The following is a 22,037-nucleotide window of genomic DNA, read 5'->3' as shown; positions in this document are numbered from 1 at the left end:
GTTCTCATTCTCTGTTGGTGTTCAAATAGTTGTGTGGGTTTTTAAAAATGTCTTTAAGGGTACTTGTACAATGTACTAAAATTCTTCAGGGGTTTTTTATATTCTTTTTTTCTGTCAGAATCAGTTATTCTGTTTGTTTATCTTGGTCCTTCCTCTTCCATGCCTCTGATTGTCCCTAAGTGACTGGTAATCCTTGGTTATCCATTTATATTTATCAATTAATAACTGTTAGGTAGCTAAAATGAAATTCCGCTGCTGAGTAGTTATGTTTTAACAGGGCATGCGGAAGGAAGTTTGACTGTGAGTCCTATGTAGGTGGGTGACTTTTGTCAGAGCCAGCTTCCTGTGGAGTGTTGGCAGGAAGCAACAAGATGGGCAACTTCACTATTACTAGAGTTACAATAAGGACAATTTACTGTGTGGTTAGAGTTCTTCATGTATAGAATGTGCCTGTCCCTTCACCCAAGCCTGTTGAGCAGGTTCTAAGTAACCTCATACTGTGCTCTGCTTCTCTTTCAGGCCTAAACCCCACTCAGGCAGGCTGCTCATTAATTTTTAGAAAGCAGTTCTTTGGGCTTCATCTGGAAATTTAAGTAACTTCTGCCAAATGATCTGTATAAGGGAAGAGAAGGAGTCTGCCTGGCCAGCTCTTCCAAGGTCACTCCTTGAACTTTAATGACAGGTCCTATTCCCTCTTGCTGCATTTGGCCGAGTCTGAGCTAGGAGCTTCTTGGGAATTCCTTCGGAAGAACTTACCTCTTTTGTCTTGAGCTGTGGTGTTCTCTGCTCTGGTTTTCCATCTACCTCAGGCGACCTCAGGCTATTTGCTTTCTTACAAGGACTTCTTCAGTATTATTACTTGTCTACTGAGGACACCTTTCTTGTTTCCCAAGGCCATGTTTTTGTTGTTGTTTGCTTTTAAGTATTTGTCATCTCAGAAAGGAGGGGCAAAATTGTGCACACAGGAGCTGTCTTGACCTGGACTTCCTACATGGGAAGCTCTCTTTCCCAGATCAAATTTTAATTCCCTCTCATAAATCTTCCCAAGAAAATGCTTCTTCAATATTTCAAAGTATTCTCTGGTGAATTTGGTGAGATTGTATTTTTAAGGCAATCTGTGCTAAAAAGCCATAAAAATGTCACTAATATTGGCTCAACTTCTATCTTTAATGGCCCTATTACTATTCAGGTTGAAAATGGGAAAAGCTTTAGGAGCAGATAAATGTGGAATACCACAAGTTTGGGAGCCAAACAGGTCTGGACCCCCATCTGCCCCCTGCCGCACATCATTTCTGAGAGGTTCCCTGGAGCCTCAGTTTCCTGGCCTGTAGAAAGGGATACTAATACCTGCTTTGATTGTTTTTTGCAAAGATAAATGAAATAATGTGAGAAAGAAACTACTATGTATGTAGTCACTGTAAGTTCTCAGAAAATGTTAATTTCATTACTACCTTTGGTGGTCTTCCATCTTGACATAGGATTTCAGAAACATTCTTTGGCATTGGTTTAAGGCAGGGAATGAGACCTAGATGAAGAATGTATTGATTTTGTTAACTGTGGCATTGGAAAAAATCCAAGTATTAAATGTTGTCAGGGGCTTGCTCTTCAGTGTGCCTGTACACTTGGTCCCTATAACTTGTTGTCACAGGAGGTTAGATAAATGGAGCTTCCGCAGACACTTGCACAGCCAGCTTCTGCAAAGGAGTCCTTCACCCATGACAGGACACAGTCATTTCAGAATTAAAACAAAACCCCCCACTGATGGACTGTGCCAAGGGACAGCCATCAATAAAGGAAGGTGGAGACCTAAGAGAACAGAGAAATATGAAAGAGGGACAATCCTAACATTGACTAAACTTTTTGGAAATTTTTTGTTTGATAATTTTGGAAGATGCCCCAAATTATTACAAGAAATGAAATTCAGGGAGGCAAAGGAACTTGAAAAACAATAATTATTATTTATTTGTCACCAGTAACAGTCATTTTAACAGTAAGAGTCAATAAATTCCTGCTTACTTGTCCTGTCAATGATAACTCAAGTAACTGGTTAAACTACTCATAGAAAGCAGATTATTTAATTACAATGCATTTAACTTCCAACCTTTAAAAAGAGTATGGATTATTTTTAGGCTATTCAAAATGAATAGTATGTTCTTATTTAAATTCATTTAAATTGAAATTCAAGGGAATGTTTAAACATACACATCACTAGCAGCATGCACACACAGAGAGAGTGGTAGTAATTTAGTCCTTGAGGGAAATAAGGTATGGACAGCCCCCAGGACTTAGAAAGGAGTACTTTCTAAAGAACAGATGTGATTCAAATACAGTGCACCTGACTTTACTAATGAGATAAAAATGGAAGAAAATATTTCAAAGAAAATAGAATTCAGGATCTTCTATGTACATTTTTAATTTGATTATTAAGTGTATTATATTCAGAAGAACTGCTAACAACTATAGAGGTATACTCAACAAAAATGTTTTGTCTAAATTTCAGGACAATCTCTGGCGGTTCGTATCCAGGAGCCCCGATATCAGTTCAAACAGACGAGAGTTGGCTTCAAGATTTGTCCAACAAAAAGAAGTCTGGTGAGTAGTTTGATGTCTTAGCTTTTGCTGGGTAATGGGATGGCACATTGGAAAGAACACTGTGTAGGCAATCGGTAGATGCAGGTTTGAATCCCAGCCCCAACACCAACATTGTGATGACTGAGGAAAATACTTAACCTCATTCAGTCTCAGTTTCTTCACGTGTTGGCAATAATAATACTGCTGTCCCAGGACTGGCACTTATTCTTTAATCAATGATAGCATTTATGTTCACACCAAGAAATAATCTGCAATTATATCTTGGTATATATCTTTACTTTTTATTATAGAAGTAATATATGCATGCTGTTTTTTAAATGTTCAAACCATTAAGAAATATATAATGTAAAAATTTAAATTTTAACTTATCCCAATATACTCCTCAGAAATAATCTTTGTGAACAGCCTTTTCTTTCAAGTTTTTTGTTTTGTGTTATATCCTTATTAACCAGGTGCTTGTTGAGCACCTATCATATGTCAAAACACCTCTTATAGACCAAACCCTGTTCCAGCAACACAGCAGTGAACAAAACAAGCAAAACCCCTGCCTCAATGATCTTCTATTGAAATGTGGAAATTGGAAGTAATGGTGAGATAACACACCAAATAAATAAATATATACTCTGTCAGGTGATGTAAGTGCAAAAAAGAGGAAAATCAAGCAAGTAAAGGGATGAAAAATGTTGGATGTGGGGGATACACGCTTGCACAGGGCACTCAGGGAAATCTTACTGAGAAGCTAAAATATCTGAGCAGACCTCAAGCAGGTGAGAGAGTGAGCCACGAGGATCTCTGGGGGAAGAGTGCTGCAAGCATAGGAAACAGTAAGCGCCTCCTACTAGAACGAGGAAGCGTCTTGTGTGGCAGCAGTGGAGTAAGTAAGGAGAAGAATCTTAGGGGACAAGGTCAAAGACACACTGAGGACCACATCTTTTCCCGTGGGAATGAGTAGGAAGTCGCTGGAGGATTGCACAAAGGAGTGAAACAATCTCGTGTAAAAAATGGACCAAATATTTAAAAGAAAGATGTTAATTATCACCAAATTAATTTCTATGTAAATTAAGAAAATGTAATTTCTGATCAGATTTTCAGCCCATGTAATTCTGATTGGATTTTTCATCGGATTTTGACAAGTTGATTCTTTGATCTTGTTTGGCAGTGTTAAAAGGCAAATTGAGGTATTTTCAAATGTTTAAGAGTTTCTTTGAGCAAACATTCATTCGAATTGTGCAGCATCAGACCACAAGTGTTTAGGAGCATATCACCCACAAAAGCTTTGGGAGAGGTTTTTATAGAGAAGACAAGGGAGTAAAGCAAGGTTGATTGATTGGCTACAGCTTCAGAGGTTACATTATTTGGAGAAGCCTAGTTGACTGTTTGTGATTGGCTGTAACCCTGAAGCATTTACAGGAGCTGACTCTGGCTTACGTTGCAGTTTGCTTACACAGGAGACACCAAGGCACTGGAGCTGCCTCTAATGACCCCCCTTGTTTGATTGTTTTAACAGCAGCAATCTAGTATGCCTGTCCATTTAAAAAAAATAAATATTCTTTTGTAGTTTTTTATTCATAGGGGATTCATATGCATCTCTTATTAATTTATTCCTAGGTGCTTTTCAGTCTTTTTTATTGATGTAACAATTGCAATCTTTTTTTTTTCCATTGTATTTTCTAATTGGTAATGTAACTCTATGGGAAAACTGTTGATTTCTATGTATTATTCTTGCATTTCTGACCCTCTTATTAATTCTAACAATTTGTCAGTTGAAAGTCAATTAGATAATTATATTTTCTGTGAATAACAGCAGTTTTATTTCTTATTTAATATTTTTACTTAGCAGCCAGGAAAAATTGATAAGTATTCCCATATATGCAGTTATTGTGACTTATGTAATAAATCTGACTGCAAGATATTTTAGTGCCTGTTTGGTTTGGTTTGGTTTGGTTTGGTTCTTTTAGCTCTTCCCAATAGCAAATAATACCTTAATGGAAATCTTTGTGCATTAATTTTTTTATACAGCAGGTCCTTAAATAATGTCATTTTATTATAATGTTGAGGAGATATCGTAAACACTTACTTCTTATGTACCAATTATCCAGTGGTAAAATTAATTTCATTAGAGGTCATTCCACTTAAAGTTTCAGAACCTGTTGATGACATTTAAGATCTTACTGTATCAGTGCTTGCATTTCTGTTGGACAAAATGCCTAAAACATATTGAAAATTTTTCCAGATACTCCACATAGAAAGTATGTCTAAACATATCTCTTTCTACTACAGCAGTCCTTACTGTCCCACGCTCTGCTGCAAAGTGGGTCAGCCTCCTCCCTTTACCTCTGAATGACTCAGATTGTTCTGATTGATTTTTCATCATTCTAATCCTATATGCTTAAACTTCTAGATTTGCTTAAACCTCTAGATTTACTCAAAGTTGCTGGTGTGTTGATAGCTGCCTTCCCCATTTCCAGTACTGCCCTGGAATCTGTGGAGGAAATAATCCTGGTGCTTTAGTTCACTGTGTTGAACTTGAACCCCACTCCCCACCCAGCACCTGCCTACCTGAAAAATCTTTTATAGAATAGCAGACATAAAGTAGATAGAATAGTACTTAAAAGAAGCAGAAAATAACAGGGACTGCAAAACATGATTATAATCAAGTAAAAGATGCATCTGTGTAGTATTCCAGTACTAGAAAGGAACAGGAACATTTTTAAGTGTGAGACATTGGAGTCGTGGCTTTTCTCTATTTGTTTCTCACTGCTGATAAAATTACATTTAGAAAAAGGCAAAAAAAAATTAACATAAACACCATAAGGGTACTTATTTTTCTGAGACATATTTTTTTTTATGTTACAATTCTTTCCTACTTTGTCATGATTAATGGTAAATATATACTCTTTCTGCAGGAATAAAAACACCCTCTGCACTGAAGAAAACTAAACGTAAAAAGAAAGCTAAGTTAATAAGAGGTAAGTGGATGTTTGGAGTATCCCCTCTGCTGGCAAAGGCAAACTGCTACTAGGGAACCAGCCTTAACTTGGATGGTGCCCATGTCCTTTAGAAAATTCCTCCCTTGCCCTCACCACTGTGGCTCAGTTGGTCATGACCTGAGAAGCCAAAGGTTGCTGGTTTGATTCCTGGTCAGGGCACAGGCCTGGGTTTCAAGTTCCATCCCCAGTCGTGGTGCATGTGAGAGGCAATCAATTAATGTTTCTTTCTCATATCAATGTTTCTCTCTCTCTCTTTCTCTCTCCCTTCCCCTATCTCTAAAAGTAAATAATAAAATCTTTTTTTAAAAAAAGAAAGAAAAGCCCTCCCCTAAGAATATATGCAAGAAGCTGGTAAAAAGCTAGGGGTTCAGGGCATTTAAACAGTGTGTATGCATGTACGTGTGTGTGTCTGTGTGTGTGTGATGGGCCGGGATCTCCAAACTAGAGAAAATGGGATACACTGCACAAGCCCTTCAACTTTCCTCCTAAATCTATCCTTTTCTCTTCAGAAAAATGGGTAGTTAATCCAGAAGAGCCAGAACTAACTATTTTATGTGAGCTGGAGGTAAGAAATGTTTATCAGTCCAACTAGTAAACTGTGCTCGTGGTAAAGATCACATAGTCAATCTTTAATTTTCTCTTTCTGTCTCCCTCTCTGCAATTTAGTTTAAGGAAGACTTCGTAACACTGTTTGAGCCCTCTCTAAGAACGTTACCCAGCATTGGGCCGCCACCCTTTCTGGCATTCAAACGAGAGGGTTTTGACTTCGGCACTGACTTCGAGGTGATTTTCTTTTTTTTTTTCTTTACTGCAATAAATCATGAGAAAAGTCACTTGATGATTTGCACAAAAGACAGTGAACATACATAAAAAATAGGCAAAACCCATTTACTTGAAATAGCACTCAGGATGGCTTGAAATAGCTCTTAGGATGGCTGTATTAGTTTCCTAGGGTTGCTGTAACAAAGTACCACAAACTAGGTGGCTTAAAATGATAAAAACGTATTGTCTTACAGTTCTGAAGGTCAAAATGAAGGAGTCAGCAAGTCCAGCCTGTAGGAAAGAATCCTTTCTTGCCTCCTCCTAGCTTCTGGTTGTAGTTGTCAGTCCTTATTCCTTGGCTTGTAGCCACATCACCCCAGTCTCTGTCAAAGTTGTCCTGGTGTTGTGTGTGTGTCTGTGTCCAAATGTCTCTCTTCTCAAAGGACACCAGTCATGTTGGATTAGAGCACACCCTAATGACCTCATCTAAACTTGATTACATCTGCAAAGACCCCATTTCTAAATAAGGCCACATTCATAGGTATCAGCAGTTAGGACTTCAATATATCTTTTGGTAGGACACAATTCAACCTATAACTGTGGTCATAAAACCTGGAAACATAGGTAAAATATAGGTTTGCCATATTTGATCATGTTAAGTGACCAATTAATGCCTGTGCTTGATGGGCAAGGAAAAGTTCACCTTAGTAATTCCAACAGGATGGCACACGATTCTGCATCACCAGGGCAATGAGGTACTGACTGGTGGAATGATTACTTCCAAACTTGGGTTTTATGGTCATGTGGAGAGAACAGTGCAGCCCCCAGTCCCCTTTGGTTACTTCTCCCATGTGCATTAAAGGTGCAGGGTTTTTCACTGAAAACAAGAGACAGTCATGCGAGACAGCACATTGCAGAGGCATGTGCAGGAGTTCAGGGCAAGCTACGCTGATGCCCTAGTGTGGTGCTCGCTGTTTTGTGCAGCACATCGAACTGTGCAGTTCAATGAGGGGCAACACATTAAATATATCATGTCATTTCATATCAGTCAACACAGACTGTGTTTATTTAGCCCAGGTCTCTCAATGGCTTAGTCACCCTGTTGACTCTTTGAGTTCAAATTTCTTATTCAGACATAGCACCTTCCTTCTTCTGAACCACAAAGGCTTGTATCCAGGGGAGTTTCTTCCCTGACACCCAGAGATGGGCCTGAACATGAGGAAGGCCATGTGCCCTTTCTTCCAGGGACCTGTCCCTGCACTAGCATCTGGGAAGGGTGGCTCCTCCTGCTCTTTGGACAGACCTTCCAGGTCCTCTGTGATGGGGCTTTAACACTAGTTAGTTGAGGGGCAGTAACAGCTGGCTTGCCTGCCTTTCTCTACAGCCATACCCTCTTCAAGTGCAGATTACAACCCAACTCATGGTCTTTTGAAGCATCTTCACCTTGCTTGACTCCAGGTAAAGGGGTAAAGGGACCTTGAGCTGAGGAGCCCACTACCCAGACCATTGTAAGGAACAGGTTATAGATGGCCTAGCTTTGTCAGCTGTCCTTTGCCTTGCCCCATCATCTGGTGGCCATCCTAGGTTTTACACCACCATCTTTCTATTACAAGGCTTCACCTTGCCACTCCCTAAGTCTTCTGCTTTCGGATATATTATTTTGTAGTTTCAGTGGGCTAAAGGGATTGGACAGAACTCTCAGGTGGTAAATCCCTGATGGCACTGGTACCTCAGTTACACTTTGGACCCACGATGGCCACCTTGCCAGTCCCAGAGAATGGTTTCTATGGTAACTGCAGGTGCCCTGGTGGCGTTCATGACCTATAAGTCAGGATCTCAGTCTTTCCTGCAGGCCTCTGCTTAGGCTTGCCTCCTTGCCATCATGCCCTCAAATTGCCAACATGGCCATGGTCCCTCAAACCCTCACTGAGTCACCTGAACTTCTCACTCCAGGTCTCCCTTTTGCTTCCCCTAGTCTGGCTGTCCTCCTCCTCAATTACCTTCATAGCCCAGACAGGAGAATTTAGGGCCTCAACCTGGGCTTCCTCTTGAGAAAAACTCTAATTTAGAAAGTTGATCATTTTAATGGTGGCCTACATAGTAATGGGAAGATTTTTTTAACCTGACACTTCTTTTTTAAAATGTATTTTACTGATTATGCTATTACAGTTGTCCCATAACCCCCTCTTTATTCCCCTCCACACTGCACACCTCCTCCCACCCACATTCCCCCACTTTAGTTCGTGTCCATGGGTCATACTTATAAGTTCTTTGGCTTCTATATTTCCTGTACTATTCTTAACCTCCCCCTGTCTATTTTCTACCTACCATTTATGCTACTTATTCTCTGTACCCTTTCCCCCTCTCTCCCCCTTCCACTCCTTCGCTGATAACCCTCCATGTGTCTCTATTTCTGTGGTTCTGTTCCTGTTCTAGTTGTTTGCTTAGTTTGTTTTTGCTTTTGTTTTAGGTGTGGTTGTTAATAACTGTGAGTTTGCTGTCATTTTACTGCTCATAGTTTTGATCTTCTTTTTCTTAGATAAATCCCTTTAACATTTCATATAATACGGGCTTGGTGATGATGAACTCCTTGAAATTGACCTTATCAGAGAAGCACTTTATCTGCCCTTCCATTCTGTATGATAGCTTTGCTGGATAGAGTAATCTTGGATGGAGGTCCTTGCCTTTCATGACTTGGAATACTTCTTTCTAGCCCCTTCTTGCCTGCAAGATTTCTTTTGAGAAATCAGCTGAGAGTCTTATGGCCACTCCTTTGTAGATAACTGTCTCCTTTGCTCTTGCTGCTTTTAAGATTCTCTCCTTATCTTTAATCTTGGCTAATGTAATTATGATGTACCTTGCTGTGTTCCTCCTTGGGTCCAGCTTCTTTGGGACTCTCTGAGCTTCCTGGACTGCCTGGAAGTCTATTTCCTTTGCCAGATTGGGGAAGTTCTCCTTTATTATTTGTTCAAATAAGTTTTCCACTTGTTGCTCTTCCTCTTCTTTTTCTCATGCCCCTATAATTTGGATGTTGGAACGTTTAAAGATGTCCTGGAAGTTCCTAAGCCTCTCCTCATTTTTTTTGAATTCTTGTTTCTTCATTCTGATTTGGTTGAATGTTTCTTTCTTCCTTCTGGTCCACACCATTGATTTGAGTCCCAGTTTCCTTCCTGTCACTGTTGGTTCCCTGTACATTTTCCTTTATTTCATTTAGCATAGCCTTCATTTTTCCTTCTAATTTGTGACCATATTCAACCAATTCTGTGAGCCTCTGATTTCGAGTGTTTTGAACTGTGCATTTGATATGTTGGCTAACCTGACACTTCTTGAAAGATGGCATTCAAACTCCTTAGAACATTTTCCTAAAATCTGGTATGTGTTATCTTCTGTCTCTTGCATCTAGTTACACACTGTATATCCCTCCTCCACAACAAGGGATTCTGATGTCAACAATCATTTCTGCAATTGTTTCTTCTCATACTAAGAAGGCATCCAAAGGGCCCACATAGCTCCCGACGGGCTCAGCTGTGCTCTGGTGAGCTCCACCAGACAGAGGCCCCGAAAACACCACCCCAGTGTCCTCAGTCCTCACCACTCTTAAACAGAAGTGATGCTCTATTCCGGAATATACAGATCTTGCTGGCTGGGTACCTTCTAGTATAGGACCTCAGCTTCCTGAAAGTTTCCCACCAACTATTCCTGGAAGTCTTCAGGGTTTCTGACAGAAGTTCTCAAGGAGGTTTGCACATCCCCACCCCTCCTGCTGTCCTACTGGATGCTCTCTGGCCCTGTCCAGAGCCCTGACTCTGACCTCTCTCAGAGGCTCTTATGGGCAGGTCTTCATTTTTTTCTCTCTCTCTGAAGGAAGAAGAGGAGGAAATATCACCCAAGTGTGAATTTTGTGGGAGTGATCTAAGAACATTTCTTTCCATTGTGGATATGTATGCTGACTACAGTAGCTCTGAGCCAATAGAATATGTAAGTTCTAAAGCAGAATTCCTGAGGAAATAGTGTTATTTTTAAGTACCACTTTTAAATATATGTAGTATTTTCTTCTGCATCTTTTCCCTGTATTGCCATTCTTAAGTTTTGTGTTAGCTGTCTGGGAAACACAAATTATAACCATAATGAGATGCCATTCTACACCCACTAAGATGGCTATAATTAAAAAAAGACAGATAATAGCAAGTTTTGACAAGGATATGGAGAAACTGGAACCTTCATATACTGCTAAAGGGGAATATAAAATGGTGCAGCCATGTTGGCAAAAATGTCTGGTTGTTCCTCAAAAAGTTAAACATATAATTACCATGTTACCCAGCAATTCCATTCCCAGAAAATTCCATTCCCAAGAAAATTGACAACATACATCTACACGAACACTTGTATACAATATTCCCAACAGCATGATTTAGAACAGCTAAAGGGTGAGAACAATCCAATGCCTGTCAACTGATGAATATGGTATATTCATAAAATCAAACATTATTCAGTCATGAGAAGAATTGAAGTACTAATACATGCTACAACCTAGATGAAACTTGAAAACATTATGCTAAGTAAAAGAAGCCAATCACAAAGTACCCTATATTGTATGATTCCATTTATATAAAGCATACAGAACAGACCATCTATAGAGACAGAAAATAGATTAGTGGTTACCAGGGGCTGAGAGGAAAGGAGGGTAGGGAGTGACTGTTAATGGGCACAGTTTTCATGTTCTAAAACCAATTGTGGGGATGATTACACAACTCTGTATATACTAAATCCATTGAATTACATACTTTAAGTATGTGAAGTGTATGTTATATGAAATATTTGTTTAGTTTGTTATCAAGAAAGTTACCATAGATGGTAATTCAAACCTCATAAGCCATTTTTGGTTTTTATCCCCTCTAATTATCTTCATTCTAGGACTAATGAGGCGAAAATGACCTCTTTGTTTTTCAGGCCCCCTGTTGTAGTTATTTCCAAAATCTGATTGACTACATGTATGAGGAAAAACTAAAAATCCAAAGCTGTAAAGATGAACTAATCTGTATCAAACCTCACGCAGCCCACGGCACTGACATTGATAGACTCAAAGCAAAGGAAAAAGCCCTGAGGAGGTAACATTGAGCCTTTGATATTGAAACTCAGATAGGTCCACTAAGAGAGCTTTTTGTAAAATGAACCTTGTTTTTCAAAATATATAATTTCAAAGATATAGTCTCAGTGAAGAAATCAAATTGGCCAAAGCAAACCTATTACCATTCCTGGTGAATGTTATGCAATTCAGAAGCTCTCCAAAACTCAGTGACCTCACTGATTTAAAGTAGAAATTTATCAACCCAGTTCTGAGGATTCATTTCAGAATTCCTATATGGGAGAAATTTCTCCACCAAACAGAATAGAGACCCAAGTGCTGTGATTAAAGAACAGGAGTCACAAGTAATAACAAATAAAAATCACAAGGGATGACACTTAAACAGTTAAAATTTGTAGTATGTATTTTAAGCTTGAAACACATTTCATATTTATGCATCTTTTTTTTATTTTGTAGAAAACAGGAGCAAAAAATGGCCAAACATTTCACAGTAAAAACAAATGAACACACTGGCTTCTTTGAAGAAGGTGAGTTCATGAACATTTATGTTATAGATCAGTTGTACATCAGAAAACTCATATGTTTGGCCAAGATCTAAAACTGGCATATTAAAAAAAACACTTAAAAGTGTTTCCATTTAAAATTCTCATTACAGTCAGTGTATTAGTCAAAATGGCTCAGAAAATCTGGTGTTCCATTGGCTTTTGAAATTTTCAGTCTTCATCTCGTTATTGATTAAAATAAATCAGCAACATCTATAGAGCACTTTACAGATAACTGCAAAGAGCTTTTGAGTTCATTGTTTCTTGTTTTATTCAGCATACATCCCATTTTATTTTCAGGTTGGGGCATGGAAAATCTGTCCAAGTTAATTAGATTACTTTCTTCATATACAAGTGCTGGCCAGTGCAGTTATAGTACTGGTGCAATTGAAGGAGTGCTGACTTTAGAATCAGAAGTTCTTCCTCCCTCTATCCCCCACCCCACACCCACGGCACTGCTTTTCTAAAAATTTCACTTCCTTTTTTTAATTCTTGCTTATTCTTTTACAGTTGTCCCAGTTTCTCTCCCTTTGCCCTCCTCGATTGAGTCCCCTCCACCCACACTTGCAGTCAATCCTCACACAGTTGTCCATGTCCATGGGTCATTCATACATGTCCTTTGACTAATCCCTCCCCCTTCTTTCCACCATTCCCTGCCCTCACCACCCTTTCCTCTAGCTTCTGCTAGCCTGTTCCATGTTTACATGTCACTGGTTCTGTTTTGCACGTTAGTTTATTTTGTTCATTAGGTTCTTCTTATAAGTGAGATCATATGGTATTTGTCTTCACCGAATGGCTTATTTCATTTAGCATCATAGTCTCCAGTTCCAGAAGTCCTGATTTTTTTGTGTGTGGATTTTTCTGAAAATTTTAATTTGTCAAATAAACCAGGAGACTCTTGTGGCCTCTTTGATTATATGAGGTCAGATACACAGAGAAATTTTTTAAAATATTTTTTATTTTAATTGTTGTTGGCAGTATAATTTTCTATCTTTTACTCCCATCCAGAAGTTCTGAATTTATAGCCTTGCTTTTCTACTTATAGGCTATCTGCTTTGGGTAAATTACTAAATCTTTTTGAGCATCAGTTTCTCCTCTACAACTCAGTGCTATTGAAAAGATACTTAGAGGAGGGGGGACAAGAGGGAATAACTTGGGACAACTATAATAGAATAAACAATGAAAAATAAAGAAAGAAAAAATATACTTAGAGAAGATACATTTTTTGGTTTTGTTTTTTTAAACTAAATTTCTAATATAAATTTCCTTGATATTCAACTGTTTCCTACTAAATCTAATGCCAGAAAATTGCACTTAATTAAAATTATCACTTTTTCCTTCTTTTTAAAAGATTTTATTTATTTATTTTTAGAGTGGGAAGGGAGGGAGAAAGAGAGAGAGAGAGAAACATCAACGTTCAGTTGCTGGGGGCTGTGGCCTGCAGCCCAGGCACGTGCCCTGACTGGGAATCGAACCTGCGATGCTTTGGTTCGCAGCCCACGCTCAATCCACTGAGCTATGCCAGCCAGGATCACTTTTTCCTTCTTTTAACAAAGGAATTGTCTCATTAATTTTTTAACAAAAGAAGGTCTTCACTTTAATTTAATAAAGGTCCTCATTTTTATTCCATTAAAAAAAAGTCTGATAAAACAATGCATTTGTAATAGAGTTTAAAATTTCATTTTAGAATAGTGGTTTTGAAAAATTTTAAACATATATGTACTTTCCTGTGATTCTTTTCCCATTAGATTCAAAACACCTCAAAACAATTTCTTATCAGCTTTCTGTGGATATTCCAAAACAAGAGGTAGTTGAAGACAGACTATTTGATTTTGAACTAGACAAAAGAAACATGTCCATTGCTTGTTGTGATTCTAGGAAAGCATGTGGAAAGGTAATTAGCTTGTAATATGTTTACTTGCTACTCTTAAAAAATTATTTTACCTAAAGTCATAAAAGCTGTCGTGATGAATATGGCAGCCTGTGTACATGGCACATTGACCTATTTGTCAAGAAGAATTGGTATAGACTTGGTCTTTTAACTTCTACCAGACTTTACAACAATATTTTACATATGTCTTATGGGGGACTAGGTCCATTAAAACCTTTTTACTTTAAAATGTGATAATAATACATTAAGGAACATTTGGAATCCTTTGAAAACTAAAAAGAAAGGGAAAAAATCACCAAAAATCATTAACATTTCAATATTTTCTAGACCTGCACTAGCCAATATAGTATCAACTATTATGTTTGGCTAAATTTAAAATAAAATTTAAAATGTAATTTTTAGTCACACTAACCACCTGTCACAAGTTTAATAGCTATATGTAACTAATGCCACTGTGTTGCAAGGCAGATCTAGAACATTTTTGTGGTCACTAAAAGTTCTGTTGGACAATATCATCCTAGACTTTCTTATTCATAGGTTTTTGTTAACATACTTGTAATTATTATTACAGATGTAATTTTTATCTTTTTAAAGTTATAAAAATACTTCTGTGATATTGTATTGATTATATTAACATTAATATCTATGTGCTTTTTCATATAGTTTATCTAACCATTCCCTTATTATTGGACATACATGTTGTTAACATTTTTTTTTTTGCTATACTAAATAACATTGCTTTGAGTATCTTTGTGTACAGATTTATTTTTTATATAAGTATAGATCCTTAGAGTAGATTCCTCGAAATTAAATTATTGAAACCTGGTTTGTTTCTCTTGGGTGACAAGAATGTAAGGGATGGCAGTGTACTGAGGTGCCTGACAAAATCAAATCCAAACACTATCTGGAGGAAGATTACTCATCCAGCCTGCAAATTACTCCTCTAAATTATCCTTCAAATTTAATTACCAGCACACATGTAAAGAATCAAGGACAAAAGGAAACTCACTGCCACAATAAAAAAATCCAGAGAAATAATATCCAAAAGGAAAAGACCTCCAAAAACTTTGGAAATTGAAGTAATCTGTTTGTTTGTTTGCTAGTTTGTTTATTTTCATTTATAGTTGACATACATTATTATATTAGTTTCAGGTATATACTCCAGTGAGTAGATATTGTATAATTTACTAAGTGATCATCCCAATAAATCTTACACTCATCTGACACTATACATAGTTATTTGAATATTATTGACTATATTCCCTATGCTATATTTTATATGCCCACGACTATTCTGTAACAACCAATTTGTACCTCCTAATCCCTTCACCTTTTCATCCATCACCCAACCACCCTCCCAACTGGCATCTGTCAAATGTTTTCTGAGTCTATGAGCCTGTTTCTATTCTGTGTGTTCATTTATTTAGTTATTTAGATAATTGTTGATAGATATGAATTTATTGCCATTTTATTCTTCATATTTTTTATTTTTTTATTCTTCTTCTTAAAGAAGACCCTTTGTTACTTCATATAGTACTGGTTTGATGGTGATGAACTCCTTTAGATTTTTCTTGCCTGGAAAGCTCTTTATCTTTCCTTTGATTCTAAATAATAGCTTTGCTAGGCAGAGTAATCTTAGTTGTAGGTCCTTGGTATTCATCACTTTAAATATTTCTTGTCAATCCCTCTGGCCTGCAAAGCTTCTGTTGAGAAATCAGCCAGCAGTCTTATGGGAGCTCCCTTGTAAGCAGTTAAACTGCTTCTCTCTTGCCACTTTTAAAATTCTCTTTTCATCATTAACCTTTGGCATTTTAGTTATGATGTGTCTTGGTGTGGGCCTCTTTGTGTTCCTCTAGTTTGGGACTCTGCATTTCCTGGATCTGTGTGTTCATTTCCTTCACCAAGTTAGGGAAGTTTTCTGTGATTTTCTCAGATAGGTTTTCAATTTCCTGCTCTCTCTCTTCTCCATCTGGCATCCCATGATGCAAATGTTGGTACACTTGAAGTTGTCCTAGAGGCTCCTTACCCTATCCTCACTTTTTTGGATTCTTTTTTCTTCTTGCTGCTCTGATTGAGTGTTTTTTTCTTCCTTATATTCCAAAATTCTGGTTTGGTTCTTGGCTTCATCTACTCCACTGTTGATTTCGTGTAAATTATTCTTCATTTCAGTTCATATATCCTTCATTTCTGACTGGTCCATTTTGTGCTGTTGAAGGTCTAATTTTTATAAAGTTTTTTGAACTCTGCATCTGGTAGGTTGCTTGTCTCCATTCTGTTCAGTTCTTTTTCTGGAGTTTTGCTCTGTTCTTTCATTAGGGCCATGTTTCTTTGTCTTCTCATTTTGGCATCCTTCCTATGTTTGTTTCTATATGTTAGGTAGAGCTGCCTGCTACATCTCCCAGGCTTGGTAGCATGGCTTAATATAGTAGGTGTTCTGTAGGGCCCAGTAGCACAGCCTCCCTGATCACCCAAGCTGGGCATTTAAGGCATACCCACCATGTTGGCTGTGTATACCTTTCTCTTGTAGTTGAGCTTTCATTGCTGCTGGCACACCAATGGAAGGGATCTACCTCCAGGCTAATCAACCACAAAATGGGCTGGGAGCACTGACCACCAACCTCTGACCATGGCAGAGGATCAGCTGTTCAGGGGCCCACCTCACAGAGCTGGTCTTACTTCAGGAGGGTTCTGGTGCCCACTGATTCTGCCCCTGGAATGTGTTGCTTGTAGAAGTGGTTGGGTGGCAATGCTTCGACGTGGTCTGAAGCTGCTGACTGAGTGTGCTGGCTCTGGGGCCTCCCAGGAGGTATAGGCCAAGGTCAACCACCACCTGTACTCTGCCAGGGGTCTCTTGGCATGAGCTACAAAGTGATCTTCAGATGGCTGCTACTTGTGCCAAGTTAGATGTGCCCAGGGGAGGCAAAGTTGTGAACCAAGGCCAGTTGCTGCTAGTGTCAGGCCCAGGGCCACTTACTGGGAGGTACAGGGAATGCTGAGGCCAGATGCAGCTTATTTGGGAGATTTTAGGAAAGTATGAAGCATGAACCAAGTCAGGTCATTCATATGAAATAGCCACTGGAAACAGCTTGGGTAGGCTGGAAAGTTGGGTGGCACAGGGTTAACTATTTTTATAAAAAGAAATAATTGGCTTCAAGATATTTGGAGGGAACAGAAAACTATAAAATGACATACAGGTTTGAAAAGAAAATATAAACTTATAGAAATGAAAACAACAACAACTGAAGTAAAAAAACCTTAAAAGATAAGAGTTAAAGACAGGTTAGAGCCAACTAAGATAGAACTAATGACTTGGGAAAAGGGTTAAAAATTTATTAAAATTCACCAGGGGGACAAAAAAAGGTAAGGAAAACTGAAGAGAGTGTATGATTTGAAAATAAAATGAGGGATCTGAAATGTATTTATTCAAAATCCTAGGGGAGAAGAAAGATAATCAGGCAGAGGTAATATTTGAAGAGATAATGGATAATTTTCCAGAACTGACAAAAGAGACAAATCCATGGATTTAGGAAGTCCAATGAATGCCAAGCAGGGTGGTTATTTTTGTAACTCCTAGACACTTTGCAGTGCCAAAGAAAGAAAAACTTGAAAGCGGAAGAAAAAAAGGTCCCATTTACATTTAAAGGAGGACAGTAAGATCATAAAATAATTTTATAATCATAACATCTCCTAACAGCAACAACAGAAGCCAGAAGGCAATGAAATGTCTTCAGTGTGCTGAGAGAAAGTAACAGTCAATCTAAGAAGTCTGCATCAAGTCAAGAAAATGTGCTCCCAAATGACATTGTTTGGCAAGAACAAAGAGTTTGTCACTAGTAGTCCCTCATAAAGGAAATTCTAAAGAATGTTCTTTGTGTAACTGGATGGTCTGATATTCAAGAAAGATGAAGAGCGAAGAAAGCAGTATATGATAAATATGGATAAAACTAAAAGTTGGCTGATAAAACAGTAATAATAATAATGGACCATGGAATTTCATAAAACAGGACAGAATAAAAATGAATGACAAAATAGTACCTGATTTTGCAAGAAGGCTAAATTCAGTTACAGTGTTCTAAAGTCCTTTATTGGGAGCATGGCTAGTCCAAAGCTTAACTTCAGACTTTGATAAATTACCTTTGCTTGCTGAGATTTCTAGAGTAGCCAGAAAAATAACAGAGACAGAGAGCATAACCCCCCTGTTAGTAGAAGTAGGGCAAAAAATAGAATAATTTATTTTAAATGCCCCCAAAAGATAAGAAAGGATAAGAGAAAAGAAAAACAGATAATAAGAGATAAATAGAAAACATCAAGGAATGTCAGTAATTGTATATAAATACCATAGACTAAATACTTCAGTTAACAAAGACTGTCAATTAAAAAAAATTCAACCATTTACTATTTATAAAAGATACATCTAAAATATAAGGATACAAAAAGATTAAATATAAATTAATAAAAATAATATATCATGAAAATGCTAAAGAACATTACAAGAGATAAAAAGGATCACTTCATAATGATAAAGGTTTTAATCCACCAGGAAGATATAACATTACAAAATATATTCCCATATTAACATAGCCTCAAAGTATGTAAAAAAACTTTATAGAAATAAAAGAAAAATTTTAAATCCATGATCATAATGAGATACTTTTACCAACCTCTGTCACAATTGAGAAGACTATTAGATCAAAAAGGAGCAATAATAAATAGAATATTTGAACAACCATTTAACAAATTTGTTCATGTATTGGAAGATTAGCTATTTTAAAGATAACATTTTCCAAATTTCAAATTCTAACAGGATTGGATATTCATGTATGCTGAGAAAAGAGGGGGTACTGACCTCATCTGATTCTAAAATTTACATAAAAATAGAAACAGTCCTGAGCAGGAGAAGGCCGGGAGGGAGGGAGGAACACACTCTACCAGATATTAAGATCTATTACAAATACAGTAATTGAGACAGTGTAGTGTTCGGGTAGAATAAAGAAACAATAAGGAGTCCAGAAGCAGACTCATGCATGCATAAACGTCTGATTTATGACAGCAGTGGCACTGCAGAATAACGGAGGAAGAAAAATCTTCTCCATACTTGGTGCTGGGAGAGTCAATTATCCTTATTTTTTAGTGAAATTGGAACCACTATTCACATCAGGTGTAAAAATCAATTCCAAGTGGGTTAAACACATGAAATGTGAAAATACAAAACTACAAAGATTTCTTTTACATAGGAGAATAGCTCTATTATCTCAGGGTAGGGAAAGATTTACTAACTGATGAAAAGAGCAGTATCCATAAAAGATTTGATGAATTAAAGTTGTGAAAGACAATCAAGAAAGTAAAAATTTTAGCACATGTGACATACAAAGAGCTTATATCCTAAATGTAAAAAGACAAGGAAAAAACTTCACCTAATAGAAAATGGGCTCAAAAACCTTTCATACTTCTTGAAGGAGAAAATTCAAATGATCTATAAACATATGTAAAGGGGCTCAACCTCACTGGTAACCTGGGAAAGGAATATTAAAATTACAATTAGAGATCAGTACATACCTACCATATTGGCAAAAAAAAAAAAAAGTTAACTGTGTTGGAAAGGATACAGAGCAACAATCACTATTACTTGCCTCTAGTGGGAATGTAAATTGGTATGACTTGGAAATCATTTTGGCAGCATCTTGGGATTCAGAAATTCCACCTCTGTGTTTAGTATCTGTGGGAAACTGAGTATCAGGATACATTCATAAGGATGTTCATAGTGTCACTGTTTCTAATATATACATGAAAGTTATTGGACCACAGCTATACACTTGGACCATTTATGAAACAAACAATGTTGACAGAAAAGTAAAATACTAAAAATATATAATGTGTGATTCCATCTGTGTAAAGTTCAAACTGGGAAAAATTAAACTATATTGCTTAGAAATTATGAAAGCAGCCGTGGCTGGTGTGGCTCAATGGATTGAGCACCAGCCTGTGAATCAAAGGGTCACTGGTTCGATTCCCAGCCAGGGCACATGCTTGGGTTGCTGGCCCAGTCCCCAGTAGCGGGTACAAGAAGCAACCACACATTGATTGTTTCTCTCCCTCTCTTTCTCCTGCCCTTCCCTCTCTAAAAAAAAAATAAATAAAATCTTAAAAAAAAGAATTATGAAAGCAAAGAAATTACTTTGAAATCAGAGTAGTGCTTATGTCTACGAAAGGATACTGACTTTGGATAAACATACTGGGGGCTTCTAGAGTATCAGCATTGTTTTCTTTCTTGACTTGGGTGGTGATAATGCAGGAGTTTATAATTACTGATTAACAAAATAGCATGTTTTAGCACTTAACCTGAATGTATTTCATAATTGTTTTGAAACATCTTTAAAATTTTTTTTTATTTTTAGATTATTTTTATTTTATTTTTGGAGAGAGGGGAAGGGAGGGAAAGAGAGAGAAACATTAATGTGTGGTTGCCTCTCCGGCACCCCCTACTGAGAACCTGGCCTGCAACCCAGGCATGTGCCCTGACTGGGAATCAAACTGGTGACCCTTTGGTTCACAGGCCAGCACTCAGTCCACTGAGTCACACCAGCCAGGGCCATATTAATAATTTTTAAAGTGAAAAATATATTATCTTCTAAAATAAAATGGCAACATTTATATTAAAATTTAGGTTGTTTCACTGGCTAGCCCTGGGAATTCTTATATCCATTGTATCACAATTCAGGGTTAAAAATAAATACAATCAAGTTGAATCTTTATTTTATTATTAAATATTGTTGGGGGACATTTCATCTCCCTATGAAATATTACCTATAAGGGAGTTAAACTTGGAGATAAAATAAGGAAATAGCTCCCTGTATTTCTTTCTTCATCTTTTCATACTCCACTAGCATTGTACTCAGATGAACTTCAAGATCAAACCTTGAGGAGGCACCAGATGCTGCAGCTGCTACTGGGTATAAAGTCAGTTTACTGAAGTATAATTTACCTAGAGAAAAAAAATGTATCTTCCTTGGATGTGCAGCTGTATGAATTTTGACAGTTATGTAACCACCACTACAATCAAGATATAGAATATTTCACTATAGCAGGGCTGATTTTTATCTTTTGTTTTGTTTTTTACAGTGACATGTATAAAGTAAAATAAAACCTCTTCAAACAGATATGTAATGTCAGATTTTTGCTAGAAGGTTTTATCAGTTTATCTATAGGGTTTAGGGCCAATCTTTAATAATTCCTAAGGACTATCCCTATTGTTGAAGTGGGACAAAACATTTAAACTAAGAAGTGGTTTGTATAACTGTCTAGCAAGCAAAGGATGTCTGTTGTCATACTTACTGCATTCTATCTTTAAAATTAACTGGTAAGTGTCCTTTTATTTTGTGTAATTTATAGATTGTGAGAAATGAGCTCTTGGAGAAGAACTACAAACATGGGAGCAAGTTTCTGACTTCATTTCCAGATGGAACAACGCAAATATTGTATCCTTCCTAGCAACAAGTTACTTTCATTAGCTTTATTCTTCCCAAAAAGACAGATAAAGAAAAAATAGATAGAAAACTTTTTTAAAATAGATATTATCCCCAAATTTTACCACCCAATGAAAAACTGTTAATAACCACTGCAACTTTATTATTATTGATAGCTATCACTTCATGTCCTGATTTAAATCTTACTCTCAAAGACTCTGTGGCTCATTTTCAAAATGATTCATTATCAATCTTGTGTTTACTTCATCACTGGTGAGCTTAGATAGGACTAGTATTAACAGTCCAGTAAATCATCCTCAGTATATTTGATTCCGTTTGATGGTATGTAATTAAATTGCTTGTCTTAATTTTTCTTTCAGAATGTTCACTGGTAAAGTGTACCATTTATTTTATATGTTGCTCTTGTAGCCAACAACACTACTAAACTCATTTGTTCTAATATATTGTTTTGTGGATTCCTTAGGACTTTCTGTGTATAAGAGAATGCGTTCTGAAATAGGGATTGTTTTACTTCTTCCATTTTCAGTCTGGATGCCTTTCATTTCTTCTCTTGATAAAATTGCTGTGACTAGACCCTCCAGTGCAATGTTGAATAGAAATGGGGTGAGTGGACATTTTTGTTTAGTTCTTGATCTTAAAGGGAAAACACTGAGTCTTTATTATGTTTTCTTTAGTTTTTTAGAGATTTTA

The 22,037-nt window shown here is 37.2% G+C and overlaps 1 protein-coding gene across 1 annotated transcript in view; it reads left to right on the top strand.

The window, feature by feature from the left end:
• Window positions 1–1,241: 1,241 nt before the first annotated feature.
• The window catches only part of ERICH6 (glutamate rich 6), a 30,476-nt gene continuing 9,680 nt past the window's right edge, over window positions 1,242–22,037 (top strand). The window contains 9 exon segments of the mRNA XM_036015955.1: window positions 1,242–2,592; window positions 5,012–5,094; window positions 6,028–6,147; window positions 6,249–6,365; window positions 10,209–10,322; window positions 11,295–11,452; window positions 11,887–11,957; window positions 13,721–13,866; window positions 21,253–21,338. Coding sequence (XP_035871848.1) covers window positions 2,481–2,592; window positions 5,012–5,094; window positions 6,028–6,147; window positions 6,249–6,365; window positions 10,209–10,322; window positions 11,295–11,452; window positions 11,887–11,957; window positions 13,721–13,866; window positions 21,253–21,338 — 1,007 coding nt within the window. The 5' untranslated portion in view covers window positions 1,242–2,480.

This window comes from Phyllostomus discolor, chromosome 2 (assembly GCF_004126475.2).
Source record: "Phyllostomus discolor isolate MPI-MPIP mPhyDis1 chromosome 2, mPhyDis1.pri.v3, whole genome shotgun sequence".
Taxonomy (NCBI): domain Eukaryota; kingdom Metazoa; phylum Chordata; class Mammalia; order Chiroptera; family Phyllostomidae; genus Phyllostomus; species Phyllostomus discolor.
This window is presented reverse-complemented; position numbering and strand designations above follow the sequence as displayed.